Source organism: Gasterosteus aculeatus, chromosome 20 (assembly GCF_964276395.1).
Source record: "Gasterosteus aculeatus chromosome 20, fGasAcu3.hap1.1, whole genome shotgun sequence".
Classification (NCBI taxonomy): Eukaryota; Metazoa; Chordata; class Actinopteri; order Perciformes; family Gasterosteidae; genus Gasterosteus; species Gasterosteus aculeatus.
In genome coordinates this window covers 18981994-18999570 of record NC_135707.1, presented here as the reverse complement: position 1 = coordinate 18999570, position 17577 = coordinate 18981994, and the positions used below count along the sequence as shown (strand labels likewise).

At 46.5% G+C, this 17577-nt stretch overlaps 1 protein-coding gene across 2 annotated transcripts in view; it reads left to right on the top strand.

The window, feature by feature from the left end:
- vps13b (vacuolar protein sorting 13 homolog B) overlaps positions 1–17577 on the top strand; it is a 284391-nt gene that overhangs the window by 261283 nt on the left and 5531 nt on the right. For both annotated transcript variants that reach the window (XM_078095599.1, XM_078095600.1), the window contains exons 49-64: positions 82–165; positions 1020–1195; positions 3800–3976; positions 6282–6489; positions 7606–7794; positions 7988–8134; positions 9489–9781; positions 10235–10362; positions 10713–10909; positions 11800–11918; positions 12540–12993; positions 13203–13370; positions 13613–13841; positions 15580–15756; positions 15928–16098; positions 16848–17024. In XM_078095599.1, the coding sequence (XP_077951725.1) occupies positions 82–165; positions 1020–1195; positions 3800–3976; positions 6282–6489; positions 7606–7794; positions 7988–8134; positions 9489–9781; positions 10235–10362; positions 10713–10909; positions 11800–11918; positions 12540–12993; positions 13203–13370; positions 13613–13841; positions 15580–15756; positions 15928–16098; positions 16848–17024 (3094 nt within the window). The remainder of the gene's footprint in view (positions 1–81; positions 166–1019; positions 1196–3799; positions 3977–6281; positions 6490–7605; positions 7795–7987; positions 8135–9488; positions 9782–10234; positions 10363–10712; positions 10910–11799; positions 11919–12539; positions 12994–13202; positions 13371–13612; positions 13842–15579; positions 15757–15927; positions 16099–16847; positions 17025–17577) is intronic.

Below are 17577 nucleotides of genomic sequence, written 5' to 3'. Positions count from 1 at the left end.
AGGAATAAAATGTTTTGGATTGGACAGCCTGGAATTATAAGTGATAATACAGAATCGTAACAGTAAGTTTATGTTTTTCAGGTGCCTTGTTCCAGTGGTTCTTTGCTCTATGTTTGGTGCACTCTCATCACAATTGAACCTGACTCTCACATGCAGCAGAGAGTGGTGAGTATCCAATCATTTCCATTTTGTGACAAAAAGTTGTTGTTTCTATTTCTGCATTAGCCACGTTTCGGGTATTCCACTGTTGTGAGAGTTATATGTTATAGTTTACTACGGGATGCCATGCCATTATTTGCCAATGGTAAAAAAAACTACATTTTCCTCAACAGTCCGTTATCCTGCAAAGAAACGTTCATAGCTCCAACAATGAGCCCATTGCTAATTATTATGCAGGATTATGTCATCTGACCCCATGGTAGAAATATGTTTTGTTCCACTGTGGTATGATCCGTTCTCTGCATCTTGACTCACCACCGTATTGTTATCCTAAATAATCTTTCTCATGCCTACACCTCACTAGCTAAAGCAAAGAAGTCAACGGGTACGAGCTAGTCAGAGGAAGAGAAGTGCCCGTCATGGCATGTTGGATGACATTATTCTGCCTAATGAATAGCCATGTTTGGGTAGAGTGTGTGTTTTCAGAGTAATGGACCGTCTGAACAATGCTGCTTGCTTTTAGGATAATGGGCTGTTGGATAAATGGGTTTTCGCTGCAATGGAATTTATTTTTGTCTTTTCAGAATAATGGGAGTTAACTTGCAAGAGAACACCAAAACTACACATAACCTTGTTCTTTTTTTACACTGTACACTGAGCTTTACATACAACGGTTATAGACCAGACGGGTGGATGTTTTACATCATATGTACTATTGTCACCAGATTTTTAAACCTAGTGTTGGGTGCCTTAGCTGAATAGTTGATCATCTAACTATCCCTCTCCCAGTTTAGTTCAGTATTGAGTGTCTGAGCAGTTTGTCTCACTGATGAGTGTTTTCTATGAATCCCCTGTTTCAGGTGGTGTTCAGTCCCCTGTTTGTCATGAGGAGCCATCTGCCAGATCCAGTGAGCGTCCACATAGAAAAGAGGAGTCTGGGGCTGAGAGAGAGCCAGCTGATACACGGCCGGGGCCAGCAGGAGCCCCTGTTAAACACAGAGGCCGATCTCACCCACCACCTGACTTTCCAGGCCAGGTAGAAGCACAGAACAAAAGCCATGAGCTGCACCACATTGAGGATTGCCAAACATTAACAACCCTGATAAAGAAAAAACTGATCTTAAGTGTAGAAAACAAGATACCGTCCTCAACTGCAAGACCAAGCAAAAAGACATGACCCACAATAGTTTCCACTCTCCCAAACTATATACAGCAAGTCGCTTAGAGATGTCCTTTTAGTCAAGCGTCCCTCCCCACAGGCTTCTGGGGATGGTGGTTCTAATTGATGATGGTTGTCCCTGCAGTGGTCCTGCCGTACACCTGGATTACTACTCGCAATTATTTGAATAATTTCTGTTAAAGGAATTCAATGTATTTTACATCTTTTATCTTGTTCATTCTGCACACATGACATACATTACAATGGATAATGGGAGATCCCGGGAGAGGGATCCCTCCTCTGACGTTCTCCCTAAGGTTTCTTCCCTTTTTTCCCCATGGAAGGGTTTTTCATTTTTTGTCACCTCGGAGAAGTGATCCAGGGGAAGCCAACTTGGCAGCACCTGATTCACCGACCCTCCCAACTCCCAACATGTCAGGTTGGACTGCAGTTACACCTCGTTTAAATGCAGGCCCTGAGAGGGAGCAGCTTTTTCCACCCCGTATTGAATTGAGTGCATGCACAGGTGTTTCCGTGGGTGGATCGAGGAGTGCACATGCACGTGTGTCCTCGCGTTTACTATTTGTGGTCTGCGTCGTCTGTCTTAGTTGTCTGTGTGCCAGCGCACGTTGCCACTTCATCCCGGCCAGTGCGTCACATCCATCAGGGCTGCTTGTCGCTTGGGCACCAGTTTGTCAGTGTGCGTTCACACGTTGTCATATTGTGCATATCAGCGTGTAAGCGGTGGTCTCCATTAAGCCCAACTAGTCGTCAAAATGTTGGCTTTTGTCAGAATCTTCATCTAGAAGGCAATCATCTGTTGGTTTTGGATTGTAACGACTTCTCCTGCCTCATGTGTCATGTCATGATGGCAGATGCTTCAAGTGTCTCTCAGTTACACAAGTGTTTATGTTTCTGTATGTGTGGCCCCAGGGGGACAATCATTACCACATGTTTACAAGCTGCATCCTTGTTGCTCCTACTATGTTTGTGATCTGTACATCTGTAATCTATGTTGTTTTATGCAGATCCATGAAACACACATCAACCCTTGCTGGGTGCAGCCGGTGGCACTCTGAATAAACAGAGCAAACGTTGAATCTAATTGACCCCCCTTGAGGGATTCTCTTTGTTGTAGACGTTTTGTGTTTGGATATCTGATCAGAAAGTTTGTTTTGATTTCAGCTGCCATTAAGAAACCACAGTGACTGGGAATATGTCTGGCCCCTGTTGCTGTAGATTCATTTTTTTTCATGCAGACAACAAAAAGCTAGCTCAAAAACAACTCTAGTCTTTCTACTTTGCGACCGCAGCACCCCTGGTGTTTACAATCCGTCCCCTGCCCTAACTGCTCTCCCTGAACCTCACCCCCCTCTCCAATTACCCGCAGCTCTATCCATCCCTCTTCATCCTCAAAAACGCACATACAACAAGCCGTAGTTGTAAAACGACCTGCACTCACGTACATACTCACAAGCAGCCCCCAGCGCCAAACCGCGAGGACGAATTCAATCTCCGATGTTCGTGGGTCAACAGCTTGTCTTTCCTTCCTGTAATTACACAGAGTTGTGGGCTCTAATGGACGAGGTGGAGAGCAGAGCTGCGGTCTGAGAGACACAGAAGGGTCCCAACCAGAACCGCTGAGTCCAGCTCCCCTCGCACCGGCCACCACATTATAAAGCTGAGGCTTTACAATCAGAAGCCTCTTCCTGTTCCACCCCCCCACCCCCCTCCACCCCCCAGGAACGCCTCTGGATCAAAAGCTTCCTGTCAACACCTTGTCCACATCCACTGACTTGCCCCCGGATCCATAAGCAGTAGTCCTTGTTTTCCTTTTATAGCACAATGAACTCTATTAATAAACTGCTGCCGGGGTAAGGGGGGCTGTACTTCAGCCAAGAGGAACTGGATGCTCCCCAGAGAAAGAGAAGAAGCTACAGTTTGGTCAATTATGGCTCTGCAGAACTAAAAACATTGTCTGGACCTGAGGTATCCAACAGGATTATTTACTGCTGTTTAGCTTTCTCTAAGATCTCGTTGAATTTGTGTTTGTAATAGAAGACTGCAAAAAAAGGAAAAATCGCAAACAAAAAGCAGATTCAAGCCCTCGTTGAGGTTTCAGCGGTAAAAGCAGAGTTTAGCTGGAGGTCGCTCCGATTGTAGTGAACAGAAGAATGGGAATGGTCTGCTGATGTCAACAGATGTCTTGTTCTTCAATTAATTCCTTTCTGTCCGTGGAATCAGTAAATGCGCTTCCAAGCCTCGTTTGCTGTCAACAAACATCTAGCGGGGGTTCACAGCCGCGTGGCTTTAGGACCCCACTAGTGTGTACCTTTTCATTTGGAAAAGTGCAGATGGTCGGTTAAAGATAGCACATGTCCTCACACGTGAACTCAAAAGAATTGGTCACATTGTCCCACACACACAAACAAATCAGAGTCTCGTCTCTTTATTGAAACGTTTTGTGCTCCTTCGTTTCAGGGAGGACGAAGACGCTTCTAACTGTGCCGTGCCTATCTCAACCAGCTTGATCAAACAGATTGTGAACAAGAACGGAGGCGACAACCTAGGCGACAACCTAGAGCACATTCTGGCCGACTTCTACGGTCAGAGGCCCTCTGCAGGGCCACCGTGGCCCTACACCGACGATGCTGACAGGTAACCCTCCCACTCGCCGCTGTCCAGTGCACTGCTTTGGGAAGACTGCAGTTTTGTGTTTTCACTTTCGCAATAGATCGAAAGAAGCGCCAGGGTACCACGAACAAGGTTGAAAGGGGCAGGATAGAGAAAATCATTGTTTATTTTATCGCTCTAGTAAGGGAGGCTTCTCTTTTGATTGCTGGTCTTTGTTCACATAATACAACCCTTAACAGTGAGGACAATGCAAAGTGGATTTGGGGACTGTCACTCATTCACAGTCCAGCTTTACAGTCACAGGGCCTTGCATGCAGTTAAAAAATCTGGCACAGCTTTGCAAAAGCGTACCCCTGTAAGCACTGGGTGGATGAGTGCAAATGTGACGAGGGTCCATACCCAATTAGGGCAGCAGACACATGTGGATCTGTCTGCAAATGTCCGTCTGGGAATCATCTTTTGTCACAAAGCAATCACATCCTGACAGCAGCACATGCTCTGCCACAGGCTCCGTGGGTCTGCTGGACACGTGGGCCATATGCCTTCCTGTGGTTGCCCCGGGGTTCCTCCACTCTCTAGACATACTCTGATACGCACACATATTGTTGCCCTGCACATGCCTGCAGACACACTTATAACAGTGTTGTTACATGCGCACATCACTCCCCTTCAAATGTCACACACACACACACACACTATCTGGCGGTGTAGGGTTTCTCCATCAGCCGAGCACCCTCCCAGCCCCGGGCCAAAGCATTTCCCATCATGGATGTGACGGTGGCAGCTTGTCTCAAGCCCCAAAATCTGCTACTTTTAGTTCAAGAGCATGATTCGTCTGAGGAAAAAGAGTGTCAGAAATATGCCAGTATTAGGATTAGTAGCACTGATGGGTATCTGTAAAAACACTCTCATGGATAGCAACAGTTTAATTTGTGTGTTTTGGTTTAAGTTGGTATCCGTTATGCAGTTTGCCTTTTAGAAAGGAAGGTTCCCGGTGTCTTCGGCTCAGTGGAGAAACCCATCATGTAAATATTGAGTAGTAAAGGGGCAGAAGGAAGTTGAAAGTGCTGAATGTTATTTTTCTTTCTCTTTTGGATTTTTTAAATGACAGAGAGGCAGCTCTACAATCATTAAACAAACAGCTTTCAGTGGTTGGGGTTAGAGTGAGCCCTAGCTGCAGGCTGTGTGTGTGTGTGTGTGTGTGTGTGTGTGTGTGTGTGTGTGTGTGTGTGTGTGTGTGTGTGTGTGTGTGTGTGTGTGTGTTCATACCAGTGTGCTTCTCAACATTCCCACTTCTTAACACTCAGCTCCAGAGTTGGCAGGTTTTGACAGAAGCTGCTGATCGCATGTCCTTCAATTAGCTGTCTTCTCTTTTTTTAGCTCCAAAAGCGAATTAGCTAGACCACTGCACTTTGCTTCCCTCGGCCTGCAGGTCGACATGCTGTTCAAACGCGGCCGGGGGAGTCTTTAGGCACGGGATGAGTCTGAGGGGGCAGGGTGGTAGGTTCAGCCGAGGGAAGACTGGTTTTGATCGTTTTGAACTTCAGAGCGAGTCTGAGGGAACTGTTTGTTTGTCTCCCCTCTGGCTCTGCTCTGTTTAGGGTTCACAGTACCGTGATTACCCCGATGTGACTGCTGCTGTCAGGGAATTGCTCTGACACAATGCTTGTGTGTTTCTGTCTGTCTGCCTTGTTTGTCTCCACATGGTCGTGTGTGTGCGCGTGTGTGTGTGTGTGTGTGTGTGTGTGTGTGTGTGTGTGTGTGTGTGTGTGTTTCCGTTTCCAGAATGTTTTTTTTATTGCATAAATGATCTGCGGACCTTTTCTTATGTTTGTTTGTTCAGACTGTCAGTGTGTTAATTTGTCTGCATGGTATGGCAGTGCAACAACTGTTTGTTTATCCACGACACATTTCAATGCTGTTCCATACTCTGAAGTACATGGAGTTGACGTGGAAAATCACATCCTTAGTCTAAGTAATTGAGCATGAATGAGTGTTATTACCAAGTTGACAATAATGGTTGTTTATCAATACTGCATTACAGGTAGCTGTGTGTTTCTGTCTCTCTGTCTATATGTGTGTCGTTATAGCTTTGTGTCATGGGTAAAGTGTTTACAGCTCAAGGAATGTTCTGCAGAGGCCTACATGAGAAACAAGCTCAGAAAAGGGCGTTCTGCATCGTCTAGCCCAGAAGGTCTACTTGTGCTTTAAATGTGTTCATCATATTTGTACTGTAGAGAAGAGCAAAGCTTCCCCTGTGTTTGGCTGCATGATCGAATCATTAATCAAAGGTGAAGGATTGCTGTTATAGTGTATACTCCCCTCACAGGTCAGTGTTGGAGCCCCTCGCCCAGTGGGACAGTCCCATGCAGGTTAAGTTGTCCTGCTGGAAGTCCGGGCTGAACACCCTGCTGGTGGAGCTGCTGCCTTGGGCCCTGCTGGCCAACCACTCCCAGTGGGACCTCTGGCTCTTCGAGGGAGAGACCATTGTGCTGCAGATACCAGCCGGCAAAATCATTGTGCCCCCCAACTTCAAGGTATGGTGCCATCTGCATATTTGTTTAGTTGTCCTCCAAGGGACCGATATTAAAAAGAGCGTTCTAAAGTCCACCCAACTTGCAAACTCAGAATGACTTCAGTTTCTGATGTGAGCTTCACGACTATATATAGATAATAACTTCATCAGGGTCATCAGAACTGTCCCTTCACAGTCACAGAAACCAACGTATACAACTGTGTCAGGCTGAGCATTACTCCTGCTGACAAGTAGACTCGCTGTGTAAAAGTACGTTCTTTATTTTTTTTATACCATGAACACTGTTTTGCCTCCGTGCCGAAGCCATTCTGTTTTCGTCATCAGCCCATTCTCAGGAACCCTTGGAGAGACTTTTTTCAAACTTAGCACAAACCACCTGGACTCAAGGATGAGATGTTTACATTCTGGAGGTCAAAGGTCAAAGTCACCGGGACCTGACTTTTAACAAATTTCCACCTTTTGTCTTTAGACCAAGATCTAGAAGTCTCTAGAAGTCATTTTATTATAAAGCCAGCCCTTCCCTCATCTTGAATATTAAGCACACCACTGTCCATCCTGGCTGCTTACAGCAATATCTCCCCCCTGAGTCTTTATTTGCAGCAAAGCTCTGTCACTAAATACGGCGGGCATGTCTCCTCACTGGCTTCTGAGATCACAACTGTTCCACCGCTCACCTGGTGCTAAGGGGGAGAACAAGTGCGGATACGGTTGAGCTCAAAGAATCAAAAAATAACAAGTTGTAAATGTGAAGGTTTGCTGACTGATTAGCATATTTCATGATGCTGCGAGCAGCAGAGCCAGAAGACCAATCAGTGGGACACTTTAAGTATGTCCTCGTAACAGAGCCAACCATTGTGGAGGTTGTATACTCGACAGTTCCAAGACTAATTGAAATGTTATGCAGTGGACATGGACAATGTCAGAAACATTGTGCTAAGTTGTCTGTATTGAAGCAACAGTTGAACCCAGCATGTGTCCTTTTCCAAAATGCAATCAAATCGATTAGGATTGCGTATTCTGTTTGACATGACTGACAACGAACTGACCTCCGATTCTGACCATCTTAATTCCTCCTCACTCCGTAATTTTTCCCCTCACTGCCCTCCCAAACGTTCAGGAAGCCTTCCAGATTGGCATCTACTGGGCCCACACCAACACTGTCCACAAGTCCACGGCGCTCAAACTGGTTCACGACCTTACCTCTCCCCGGTGGAAGGAGGGATCCGGCTCCGAGGTGGTCACTCTGGACGAGGAGGGATACGTAGAAGCTGACATCACCCTGGGGGCCTTTCCCGGACGGCAGAAGGTAGGGAAAACAAGTGATCTGGCCTCTTCCTTAAATTTCTCAAGCCTCTAAAGTTAGATATAGTATTGTTTAGTGAACTTTAGAATTAGTACTATTCAGCTTTTCAACTTTTGCACCGTATGTGAGTACTGTGAGCTCGTTCTCCTTCAATCCTTTAGAGCTGACAAATAGGTGTCCGTTGTTTCCTCTGCAGCTGTGTCAGTTCTGCGTGTCCTCTGTGGTGAGACACGGCATCCAGATCCTCCAGATAGAGGACCGAACTATTCTGGTCAACAACACCCCACACACAATCCATTGCAGGCCTCTGCTGGCCTCCCATCCCCTGGGAACTGACGACCAGGTGACCGCATCCAGCCTCTCTCTGTGCACTCACCTCCAGGGTTTCTCTGTTCGTTTTCAAACTCACACAAAGGCAAACGTGCAAATGAGTAAACCCCGGCCATGCACCAAGGTAAAATATGCAATGCACAAACAGGATCTGAATGTGCTGTTCTCCACCTTTATTTGAACAGTTCAAAATGCTTGTCGTTGCAGAGAGCTAGAACTTATGAGGTGTTAGTGTTCGAAACATCACACCTGCCCAGTCTCTACAGTCCACACAAGCGTTACCGCTTGCTTCAGCTCTCCAAAACAAAAGAAATGAGTGTAAATTTAGCTTAATTTCCTCAATGCTACCTGAAACCCTGCGTGCGTGCAGTGCGTGCGTGCAGTGCGTGCGTGCGTGCGTGTGCGCGTGTGTGTGTGTGTGTGTGCGTGTGCACGCGCCGCTCATTGCCCTGCATGTCTTTCATTCCTGTTCAGCCGATGGTTCTGAAACCTCACACAACACACACACTTTATGTATTCCCTCTGTGCATTACTCACACACATCAAACCCCAGCACACACATGCACACTGCTCAGACGCGGCAAGCCGTTTTCCATCAGATCAAAATACTACACCCAACCCCCCCTCTCCCTCCCTCCACCGTTTTCACCATGTGGCAATGGCGCTTCGTTGGGACATTAGACAAACACCCAGAATTGGATGCAGGTTTTTTCCTCACTCGCTTTCATCTGCTGCTTGTCCCCAAAGAGAGCAACAATGCAGTGATGTCATTTAACGAGCCTTCAGATCCTCTTAAAGGACGATGGCAGATCTTGCCAAAGCTTTGCCAGTAGCCACTAATTGACTTTTTTTTTGTTTTGTTTAAGGGCTTTTAAAAAACGAAATAGCGGGCGATGGGCTTAACAATGACACAGACCACAAACAAGCCGAGGAATGCCTTTCTAGTCGCACTATTCATCATGCTTAGTGCCTAATCCTTGTAGTCTTCAACTACACGCTGCTCACTGGCAGCACAGCAGGGCTCCTCTGCTACCAATTTAGCACAAAGCTCAGTCGAGGAGAGAACAGGGTACAATAACAATGTGGTTTCACTATGTCTTTTGTTGTAGTCACTTGCATCTCTGCCTTTCTTTTCTTCATATCTCATAGGCCCTTTGTCCACTTACCCTCCTTTGTTCTCATTTGCTTTTGTCATTTCCTTTCATTTGTTTGTGTCTTCCCCTCGGTCTTTATTTTTGTTTGTCCTTCATCGGTTGCTTGTTTGGCTTTTTTTATCCACTTTATCTTGTCCTTTTGTTTGATTTTTTTCTCCCTCTCCTTCCTTCCCATAATTATTTAATCACGGTTGTATCATGTACTCTCGTCAGGCCTGTGAGATACCAGAGACGTCACTGTTCAGCCTGTTACCCTCTGAGGAATCATCCCAGGCCAAACCCTGCTCCGTCCCATTCTGGGACCTCCTCCAAACCGGCGTTCATGGAACGGTGAAGTTCCCTCTGCCGCTCAAACATATGCTCTTCAGCCTTTTCCCCGGGCACGATGGAGGAGTGGGATCTGGGTCTGCAGCGTGGAGCCTCCCCGCTCCCATCCGCCCCGACTTCCCCAGGCAGAGTTTGTCTGTTCCCAGGGAACCGGACTCCGGGGGTGGCCTGAGCAGCAGGTGGGTGAAGCGGAGCATCTGTGGCGTGCTGGCTGCGACAGTCCATTTAGAACAGGGCACCGAACCCCGACTGGCACATCACACAAAGCCGGCTGCTGGTCACAGCTTGTTAAATTCTGCAGATGAAGCAAAGGAAGGAATACCCTCAGCATTTCCACCGTCAGTCTCTCTGCTCTTCTCAGTCCTTATTTTTCTTACTTTTGATCTTTCTCAGTTTCTTTTCTTGTTTAATTTTTGAATAAAAATCAGCCTAAATAAAAAGCTATTTCACCTTAAGAAAGACAGTACAGGCTTACACAGGCCAAATAGCATGTTGTATTTTTCTTAAAACTTGTGTATCTTCATTTGCTGTGTGTAACTGATACGTACATAGATATAAACACACACACACATCTGGCTTGGACCGCTCTCTGCGGACAGTTCATTTATGGCCTACTATGTTTTGTTTTGCAGAGGCATAGTACTGACATATCAGGAGCACCTTGGGGTGACATACATCATCCTGAACGAGGACCCCTGTCCTCGGATGCTGATCCACAACAAATGTCCTATCCCCCTTTTGCTTAAGGAAACTCTCAAAGGTAAGCAAGTAAATAACTGCTGGACTGGTCTCCTCTTATCTACTCCATGCACCCAGGGCGGCTGCGGTGCATGGAGTAGAGAGGGTGCGCCAGAAACCGCAGGGTTGGCAGTTCGAACCCCGACTGCTCCACGTCCCATGTCAAAGTGTCCCTGAGCAAGACACCCAACCCCTAACTGCTCCCCGGGCGCCTTTACGGCAGCCCACTGCTCCCACTGTGTTGGGTTAAATGCAGAGAACAATTTCCTGAATGTGTAAGATAATACAATAAAAATGTCGTCTTCTTCTATCCTCTCATACTTCTACTACTAGTGCGTTATTTAACGACTATTACTTCTTATCTTCAAATAGAAACTCAGAAGACGGAGGTTCACTGCCGTCCTCTGCCTGCCAATTGCTCCTTGCACCATGAGCTCTACCACCACTTTTCCAGCTTTCCAGAGTGCAGGCAGAAAGAGACGCTGCCCGCTCTCCTGCTGAAGACCACCTTGGACCAGGGCTCCAACACCTGGAGCGACCCCATAGACGTCAACTGCCCCGGCACTCAGGTAACGGCATGCGGCAGGTTGAGGTAGAAAGATGGCAGGATATCATCTTCAGGATTTCATCTGCACTGAAACATGTTATGCCCAAGTGGTTTGAGGTTTGACTTTCTTCATGTCCATCGAGACATGAAAGACATTTAAAGACATTGAAGAGTTAATGCCTCGTCATCTCAGCTCTCACTGATAGTGCTAATGGCAGTAAGGTGGAGCCAGTGTTTGTCCTGCGAGATTAGCACAACCACAGGATATGGTTGATGCTTTTAATGAACTCACATTATATAGCATTAGACATTAGATACACGATGACAGAATGTAATCTACCTCATAAGGCCCGAAGCCAGCTTTATGTCTGCGTGCTTGTGGGATAGTCCTGATGAGCAGGTGGCACTGTGTGCGCTTTCATCGGTGTGTGAATGTGTGATGTAGTCTAAGAGCGCTGTAAGTGTCGGACTATAAAAACTCTATACACTTAGCAGTCCAATTACTGTGTGTGTGTGTGTGTGGGGGGGGGGGGGGGGCGGCGTGTGTGTTTAATTGTGTCGGTGTAGCAGTGCGAGGTTAGCGAGATGTTAGGGGGCATCACGTGTAATGTTTGGTGTTTTGTCTAGCCAGCTGCAGGTGAGAGTTGAGGTTTAGGTTGTATCTCTGGTTACCGTGAGGTCTGGGTCTGACCTCCGTAGTAGAGGTTGTCGGGTCAAAGGTCGGACTTGTTATGACTGCTAAACAAAGCAATCAGGCGGCTTTCCTTTCTTCACATGATGTGATTTTCCGCTCTGAGGCTGGAGCGGTGGAGGTTAAAGGTGAGACACATACAGTGTAAAGAGCACTGAGATGTAGAAATAAAGTTTAATCAAGAGGGGGAAATGTCTCATGAAAGATCTGCTGTTTCTCAGGTGGTGTTCCTGCCGGGCTTCGGCTGTCTCTACATCGACGTGGCGTACCAGAGAGGAACCCTGGTTCTGTCTCTGGCTCCCGAGGGCAGCGTGGATGCTGTCATCAACCAGCACAGCGGGTACATGTGCACAGCCAGTATTATTCTTCTTGTTTTATCCTTGTTGTTTTAGTCTGCCCGCATATTTGAGCCGTATCAAATCATCTGAGCCTGCTGTTCTTCCTAACCTCAAGGTATCCACCCGAGTGCCTTTTACTGCGCTCACTCCAATTTGCTTCATGATTATCCTTAACAGCAATGTTTTCATGCAGCAGTTGTTACTAGACTCCAAACATACAGAGACAGGCGTCATTTTGAACCACATGAGGGCAATAAAAGCCTCTTTGTTGTCATGAGGGGAATTTGTAAGTAGAACATAACATTACAGCTTTGTTCCATTACATCAACACAAAGCTGCCTTTTCATTTTGATTGAGCGGGATATTAATATAATTACAAGTTGGTAAATGTAAACAATTATCTTTTGTTCTGGTAGTAGATCATTTACAGTACAAAACATTAATACGTTTGGTCCTCCAGCCAATCATTTGAATCCTAACACGCCTCCTTAAGACTCTGAGATGGAGCTGTTTCCTTTCTCATTTCTTTCTTCAAAAGAATACAAGCTGATTGCTAGATATGCATGAATGAAAACTAGTCATATTTATTCCCTTTCACGTGAATCACTTCTGTTTTGTTTCAGGTCTTCTAAGCTGTCGTGCAGAGTCCTCCTTCGTGAAGTCAGTGTGGTGTTGAGCGATGACATCACCAACCCCTCGGGATCTGTGGAGCTGCTCAGACTCACATTGACCAAGCTGCTCCTCAGCCTGGGTCCGGTGCCGACCGCCCCCCCACCCTCGGGGCTGGTGGCCGACACGAACTCGGGCGCTACGCCCGTCTCCGCCCTGATGCCTGACCCCTCTCTGATTGAGGTCCACTGCTCCAGTCTACAGGTAGACAACCAGCTGTACAACCGAGCAAGTTTCCACTTCCCTGTGCTGCTGTGCCAGGACCAGAGGGGGGGGGCTGAGCCGGGCGGTCCGTGGAGCAGCGACGCAAACCCCACGCAATCCCCTGAAGCCCTGGAGGAGTTCAAACGCTCGTGTTTCCTGCAGCTGAGGATGATGCTGGCTGGGGACAGATGCACAGCGGAGGAGGTTGGATTCATTCTTCTGTCTTTGTAATTCAGGTTTTTGTTCTCACCGTATATGTTGCGTGTTAGTATTTTGACCTATATTTGATTATGCACCTTGTATCTCTATTTGCAAGGGAGATGAGTGCTCATGTCAAAAAGGACTTAATCTCTTCAAGATACAGATGTGTCCAAGTCTTTTTTTCATCGCAGCATCATGTGTTTTCTCCTCAGATCACCTTCCAACTCCAACCTGCCAGAGTCTACCTCGAAGACACCTTTGTTTACTACATTAAGACCCTGTTCCACACCTACATCCCTGACAGCGCCATGGCCTCAGCCACAGCGGGGACCCAGAAGAGGAGCAGAGGGTCTGGGTCGGACTCCATCCTCCCTGCACAGGTGTGCTACATTACGTGATGTTTTTATTTATTGCCTAAAGGGAAATAATATGTATATAATAAGGTATCTAATCCAGGAAAGAAACTTTGTGTGTCACAATATGTTTTAATTGTTAGTATTACTTCTCTCTCTTGACAATACTAACATTCAACATTGTTTTCAGCTTTATTTATTTTTGAAAGAGGGAATGTCCTGATCTAATTTTAAATTGTTGAGTTGTAAAACTAGTTCATTTCTCCCAGGTGCTTGAGTCGGTGCAGGCTTTGGTCCACCCTGTGCGGCTGCAGAAACTGACCATCCAGCCGGTCAACTTGTTGGTCAGCATCCACGCCTCCCTGAAGCTGTACATCGCATCGGACCACACCCCTCTCTCTTTCTCCCTGTTTGAGAGAGGGCCGCTGTGCACCACGGCCAGACAGCTGGTCCACTCTCTGGCCATGCACTACGCTGCCGGGGCCCTCTTCAGAGCCGGTGGGTAGTGGTGAACGGAGAGGCTCGCACCACTTCCCTCCCGCCACATCCATCACACGTACAGCCAGCTTGTGGACGCTGGACTGATTTGTATTCACATTGCAGGGACACTCAAGGCCTCACACTCCATGCATCAGTAGAGGCAAAACACGGACCGAAGAATAAGTGACCAATTCCACGTTCTCATAACTCTACTATTCTCACAAAGTCTGGAGTTGAGCTTTAAAATGATTGCACCCGAAGGCTTCAATTGCTTTGAGACAAAAAGTGATGAAGAGCTCCAGGGAGTAAAATTTGAATCACTGGAGGCTCAAAAAAGATTTAGATTGTATCCTTTAGATTTACTGTTTCCTCAGCTTTGACTGATGACTCACGGTTACATAGGCTGCACACGTCCGACTTTTCTGGCCCTTAAAAGCGGGCTCCGTACCTCTCTGCTGCGTGGTCCTCATGTCGAGTCAAAGCCTCCACACATGTTCTGATTTAAGCTCGTCATTTCCACATCAGAAATCACTGTTCTGGACCAACACTTCCTCCCTGCTGTCTCTCGTTAGAGCCCTCATTTATGCTCGTATTTCAGCACGTCACATCACCACTTCCTGAGTCATCATACAGAATGAAGAGGGCGTGGGAGGGGGTACAGCGACGGGAAGCCTGGCATTCTGGGACTGATTAGTATTAGGATGTACGGCATGGTCATCGCACAGACTTCTAGAATACTGAATGGCGTGCACTACCTACTCGCTCACCCCGGCAGAGTGCATCCATGTGCGCCCATTGAACATCAGCTCCTGTCAGGAATTTATGCTTTACCAAAACCACAACAAGGAGTCTGTGAGAGGCAGAAAGGACAAGCAGGCCTCGCCTGAGTCGGTTTCCTGCCATTATGGCCCATCGCTCATGCGCAAATTGACAGAGAATAAGAGCAGAGCGAGATGGCGTCTCCAGAAACGCCTTTTTGATTTTTGTGACGCAATTGTCAGAGCATAAATATCAGCGAGCCGTGCCATCTTAAGGGTAGAAGTCAGGTGAGATAGGAGGAGGCTGTAAATCTTACTGTGGCACATGTATGATTTCATGCAGAGTATATGAGTCTGTGTGCCTAAGTGGATGTATCTGAGCCTTTGTGTTGCTGAGAAAAAAATTCTGACACAATGAGGGACACACCGTACAATCAACATGTAAAAACATTGCGTGAATATTTCTGTGAAGTTTTTGAATTGGGATCAATCCAAACAAATAGAGGATAGTGGAAGTTTACTCAAGGGGCTTGTCTTCATGAGAGCAGGTGTTTCAGATGTGTTTCTGTAAATACAAAACCCATTTGGACAGTAGAAAGAATTGTGTGGTATAACACCATTGAGACAACATTCCAATAATAATAATGTAAAGTTTATTTCTTGAAATATTTGCTTCCAGTCCAAGTTTTTCTTGAACAACTAAATAGAAAGAGAAGAGGAAGAAGGCTGGATAGGAATGTAATCGTTGATGTGACAAGGACATGATTAATTCAAGGATTCATGGATAATTTATTGTCATTGTGCAACAAGGGGTTGTGCAGTTGTAGCCCATTTGTTACACAAGAAACATTTTTGGAACTTGCATCAGAAATAACAGTTCTCTGGACACCATATTACAAAAAAAATTAGTTTGAATTACATTTTTACACCAAGCATCATTGATGTAAACCCCTGATTTAAACCATCGTAGATAGTATAACAAGTGTTCCTGTCCTCAGGTTGGGTGGTGGGATCTCTGGAGATCCTGGGCAGTCCTGCCAGCCTGGTGCGGAGTATCGGCAACGGCGTGTCCGACTTCTTCCGGCTGCCCTACGAAGGCCTGACGCGCGGGCCTGGAGCCTTCGTCAGCGGGGTTTCCAGAGGGACCTCCTCCTTCGTCAAGCATATCTCCAAAGGTAACAGATGCTCCTAACATTTGAGTCGGTTCAACAGCAGTAAGTCTCTGTGCACCGGACATATTGTGGTAAATGTATGTTACCTGATGACCACGGATGCCGGGTGTCATTATGCAGTGATGACTCATTCAACATTTTTGGTTGAGCTCGAACATCATGTTTTGCATTCAGGCACGCTGACCTCCATCACCAATTTAGCAACGAGCCTGGCCAGGAACATGGACCGGCTGTCCCTGGATGAAGAGCACTACACCAGGCAGGAGGAGTGGAGACGGCAACTTCCAGAGAGCCTTGGAGACGGACTGAGACAGGGGCTGTCACGACTTGGCATCAGCTTGTTAGGTACGCGGAAGTGCACACATTAGAATGCATCTCATGGAATCATTCATTTTTACAGAGGGTTTTGCAACATGTCGTATCAGGAATTCAGCAGCACAGTAATCATCGTTACACTCCTGCAGTCATCCTCGCTTAATCCAAGAATTTAATTGAGTGGCTCACTTTTTAAATATTATTCCCCTTCACAATATGTCAAAATGTTTGCTTTAGATGACAACAGATGAGAAAAGTTATTATTAATTCGTCACCTAGCTCAATATAGAATCCCATGACACTAGATAGTTTCTTCCCACACACATTTAACCTGCTGTCCATTGGCATTAGGGCAATGCGCACACACAAACACACACACACACTGGCGGGCACAATGACAAAGAGCTATGAGACGAAGCCGAGGAGACAGCACAGCAGGGACTCAGTAGCCACCAAGAGGGCAGTTAAACCATATACAGCATGGTAGACGCGTAAAACTTGAGTATTGAAAGAGAGCATGTGGTCACTGAAACCAAACAGCTGCCCACGTTTCTCTGGGTGGATTATAATTCTTAGTATGCCCCGTCGAAGGGCCAGATATTTTCTGTAGGCCAAAAGCGTGTGTCGGAGTTCCTGTGCGAGTCCCATGTATGACACTTTTTATTTTCCATGTCTTGTCAAAAGGAAATGTTGTGTGTCTTTTGCGTCATTTTTGTAACTGTTCGTCTTTGAATAAAGCACATTAATAAGGAACAACTGCTTTTATTCTGTTCTTCCAGGCGCCATAGCGGGCATCGTGGACCAGCCAATGCAGAACTTCCAGAGGAACTGGGAGCTGCAGAGCTCCGCTGGGAGCAAGGCCAAAGGGGTCATCTCTGGAGTGGGGAAAGGCATTGTGGGCGTTTTCACCAAGCCCATCGGAGGAGCAGCTGAACTGGTGTCCCAGACTGGATTTGGTGAGTTCAGGATGGTCAAAGATAACACACTGTCGTTGTGCTATTTCAGCGGTTCACATCATTAGTTGTATCTGTTATAGTGATATCATCTGACACGGCGTCTAGGGCCTCACTTGTTTTGGCCGTCTATATCTGTCCTCAGCACTACATTTCATATCAAAGACCGAAAAGCCCATTTAGGAGCAGATTGACTTATTGAAGGTTCCTCGTGACTCAAGCTTCCATACTATACGCCTTGTGTCGCCTCGCTCTCAGATTGAGTGGGCATTGAGTGGATTGTTTGGACAGTTTCTCCCAACCGTGTCCTCTTGGCTCCAGTCAGAGGTGTTTATTAGGTCATGACTGCGGACTTCATGACTTCTTACTAGTACTACTGAAGGACACACACAAATAAACACCATCACACATGCACACAACACTTGTACAGTGGGGAGAACAAGGATTTGATACACTGCCAATTTTGCAGGTTTTCCCACTTACAAAGCATGTAGGAGTCTGTCATTTTTATCATAGGTACTCTTCAACTGTGAGTGAATATGAATGAATTGCAGTT